General features: G+C 39.9%; 1 protein-coding gene across 1 annotated transcript; it reads left to right on the top strand.

The window, feature by feature from the left end:
* Positions 1-1,445: 1,445 nt before the first annotated feature.
* Positions 1,446-2,771, top strand: LOC109198255 (ATP-dependent RNA helicase DDX54-like). Its single transcript, XM_019353804.2, has 5 exons — positions 1,446-1,475; positions 1,565-1,678; positions 1,769-1,879; positions 1,995-2,086; positions 2,250-2,771. The coding sequence occupies exons 2-5, from the start codon at positions 1,629-1,631 to the stop codon at positions 2,387-2,389; spliced, it is 393 nt and encodes a 130-aa protein (XP_019209349.1). The 5' UTR covers positions 1,446-1,475; positions 1,565-1,628; the 3' UTR covers positions 2,390-2,771.
* Positions 2,772-3,231: the final 460 nt, after the last annotated feature.

Below are 3,231 nucleotides of genomic sequence, written 5' to 3'. Positions count from 1 at the left end.
CCGCCGTCTTCTGCTTGTTTTCTTTAATCAAGAAGACGATCTGCTCTCGGGCTTGTCCAAACCTGATTCCCAGCCCTCATTAATAATTTCTATGTCGGGCTGGCGTTGTTGTCTTTCCTCCAGGTTTTTATTTTGCGCTTCCATCTGTCTACACTTCTCCTCCAGTTGAAGTTTCTCTTCTTCAACTTTTTGAATTTATTCTGGAGGTGGTAGTTTTCCTTCCTACTGTCATGTAATGCCCTTTGGATGGATAAGAGGTCATTTGGGGAAATTGGCCGGCACGCCAGGAAGGAGAAGCGGCGTGTTCATTTTGTTTTGGCTGGTGTCTTGTTGGATACATGTTGAAGGTTGTACACGACGACTCTGAAAAGCTTTCCAAAACTTTCTGTGGTGAACGTTTGAAGGCTGCACACACAAATGCTGCGAAGAAACGAACTAAGAATAGCTGTGTCTCACCCCTATTTGTGGAAAAAACTTCAAAGGATTAAAGGTTCTTAAGGCGACCTTGTGACATCATCACTCCGTGAGCCAATGAGATTGTCGTGTGAAATTTTGGAATGGGGATATTTTTTTTAAACTGTTTTCAAATTTAACTTAATATTTGACTGTTTCTTAAATGACCTGTTTAGCTGATTAAGAAATTAATTGCCACGAACATACCTAATGTTATATAACAGACAACAGAAAAACAGACATTTTTCTGTTTTATTTAAATTTTTTTAATTATCCTACTTTTTATAAGAGGGAACATTATTTAAAGAATATGTATTTAATTAAAAACTCTCTATTCATCTAAAGGGTATAACAAAAAAGGTGAGCTTCCTGCTCGAAAATGAAATGACCAAAATAAATGGAGTATTTCTCTGCAATTACAAACTTGTGTAAACAATCTTGGTTTCAAAATAAAGCTAACCCTTGTGAGATGTCATCAGAGGTGTAAATATTACTGCAGATGTTACTATGTCAAAGTCTCACAATTGTCTTTGTTATTTATATAGGCAAGACCTACTTTTCACTTTTTGCTTTGCTTTATGTTCTTAAGTGTATTAGTTCGCCAGCAGCAAGAACATGTACTAGTGTCAATAATAATAGTACGGTGGATTAGAAACCTGCTCACAGTTGATAAACACCCAGATTGTTTCATCATTTTCATTCAAAACCAACATTTGAGTCAAAAAGAAAGTTGTTTGTGCTGTCTGATGGAGATGAAGCAAAATAAAATGCAGTTTTGATGTAGCTGATGTGTATACAAACTAGAAGAGGAAGATAGTAGGATCTCTGTATCATGTTTTGTCACTTTGTACCATGTAATTCTTTCCATTTCCACCAGGGGTGTTTTCAGAGGTGGTAGGTGGTAAAGAAGAGGTCAGCAGGAAGATGGTGAAGAACGACCAAGACCAAGAAAAAAAGGCAGTCAGGCAAAGATGAAGAGTATTATATCCTTACAGACCTAAAGACTTTGACTCTGAGAGAGGGTGAGGCATTAAACTGTTGCATCTGTTTCTTTAAAAAATGTGAATGGCTTTGTGTTTTATGCGTTTTGTCCTGTGTTACGCGTCGACAGGTTGAGTCTCGGTGGAGAGGGCAGTGCTTTTGAACAGCAGGCCTCTTCAGCTGTCCTTGATCTCATGGGAGATGAAGGCGATCGCCTTAACCAGCAGAAAAAAATGATGAAATGGTACAAATTTCCCTATGTTGACTCAATATCCATAAAATGGTCATTTAAAACTACAATTTAAAGTCTTTTTTCCCCCCTTTGTTTTATTAGGGACCGTAAGAAGAAGCGTTTTGTGAGAGAAACGGGAAAAGAAGACCAGAAGAAGAAGATCAAAACAGACAGCGGTCAGGTTATCAGTAACAAGAAGAACAGGAAGAACTTGTATCCTTCCAACAAAAAGCTTCTCTGTGTGCTGCTCTTAATGACCCTCTTCTCTACTCCTATGTCAATGTTAAGCTGTACTGTGAAGATGTTGTATCACTTGACAACGTGTCAGTTATGAGGAGTGGAAGAAAAAATACAAGATTGATGATACAGGATCTGGATCAGACGGAGAAACAGGCGGAGGAGGCAGGAAGCCAGCAAGAGGTAGGACGGCATCAAAATGAATAGCACAAACACGTCTGCCTGTTAAATATAGACCATCAGCCGCCATGTTTTAACTCAAGTCTAAAAGTAAATACTTAACGTCACTCTTCCAGCCTTGCAAGCTATAACCTCCAACCTTTTTGTTGTGTCGTGCCTCTCCCAGGTCGTGGCCGTGGCCGACGAGGTCCAAACGTACAGAGCTCCGGTGACCACAAAGCACGCTCGGAGCTGAAAACAAAGGATCAGATCATGAAGCAGCGCAAGAAAAGCAGAAGCACCAGTTCCTGCAGGGCGGGGGGATGAGCAAGCTCCGCTCCAAGAACAAAAAGTGGCTCGGAGAAGTGAAAAGTCAGGTTTTGGAAGGGGTGGCCATAAGAAAGGCAAGCTGAGGAAGAAGCTGTGAGGAGGACAGAGGGTTGATGGTGTGGAGGACATCACGAGGAAGTAAGCGTCAGAATCACCTGAGAACATCACCAAAGATTTTCCTGGCGCTTTGTGTGACTGTAGATTAAGGAGACAATGATTTGTGCATCTTTACGCTGCAGAAATGCACGTCACTTCTTCCTTGATGGCCTGCTGAACTCTGCGTTTGCCACAGAGTTATGTTTAATTATGATCCACTAATCTGGATTTACTACTTGTAAGCATGTTGGCAGTCTAATAAAAGTGTTTTGGAGTACTGAAATATGTCTTATCAAATTGGGAAAATACAGATATTTGGTGCTTAATTTCAAGATTCAAAATTTCAAACTGTTTTTTGTCATGTGTCCAAAGAACAAAAAGGCATTTCTCTGTGCAATGAAATTCTTTCTTTGCTGTCCACACACAGATGCTGATTAATATGTACAATAGAAATACAACATATAAATACAAATAGTACAAATAAATAAATGAAGACAAAAAAGAAGACAAAATATTGAAGTGTGAAACAGAGATGTGTGTAAAAGAGTAATGAGCTTAATATGCAGGATGACCTGATGTGCAAAAGTTATTATTACTGTTCAAAAATAGGTCAGCTGTCCATGAGCCTGATAGCAGTGGGGAAGAAGGAGTTGTTGAGTCTGGATGTTCTGGATTTCACACTTCTGAACCTTCGTCTCGAGGGCAGAAGTGTGAACAGTCCGTGTTGGGTGTGTGTGGGGTCT

This window comes from Oreochromis niloticus, unplaced genomic scaffold (assembly GCF_001858045.2).
Source record: "Oreochromis niloticus isolate F11D_XX unplaced genomic scaffold, O_niloticus_UMD_NMBU tig00000753_pilon, whole genome shotgun sequence".
NCBI classification, from domain to species: Eukaryota; Metazoa; Chordata; class Actinopteri; order Cichliformes; family Cichlidae; genus Oreochromis; species Oreochromis niloticus.
Note: the sequence above shows the minus strand (reverse complement) of the source record. Positions and strands in the feature narration are given on the sequence as shown.

Bases quoted from the DNA above. Each gene is read 5' to 3' on its own strand.
- LOC109198255 (XM_019353804.2), top strand. From the start codon at position 1,629: ATGGGAGATGAAGGCGATCGCCTTAACCAGCAGAAAAAAATGATGAAA. The intron at 1,679-1,768 runs GTACAAATTTCC...TTGTTTTATTAG, and splicing joins CAGAAAAAAATGATGAAATG to GGACCGTAAGAAGAAGCGTT. The intron at 2,087-2,249 runs GTAGGACGGCAT...TGCCTCTCCCAG, and splicing joins AGGCAGGAAGCCAGCAAGAG to GTCGTGGCCGTGGCCGACGA.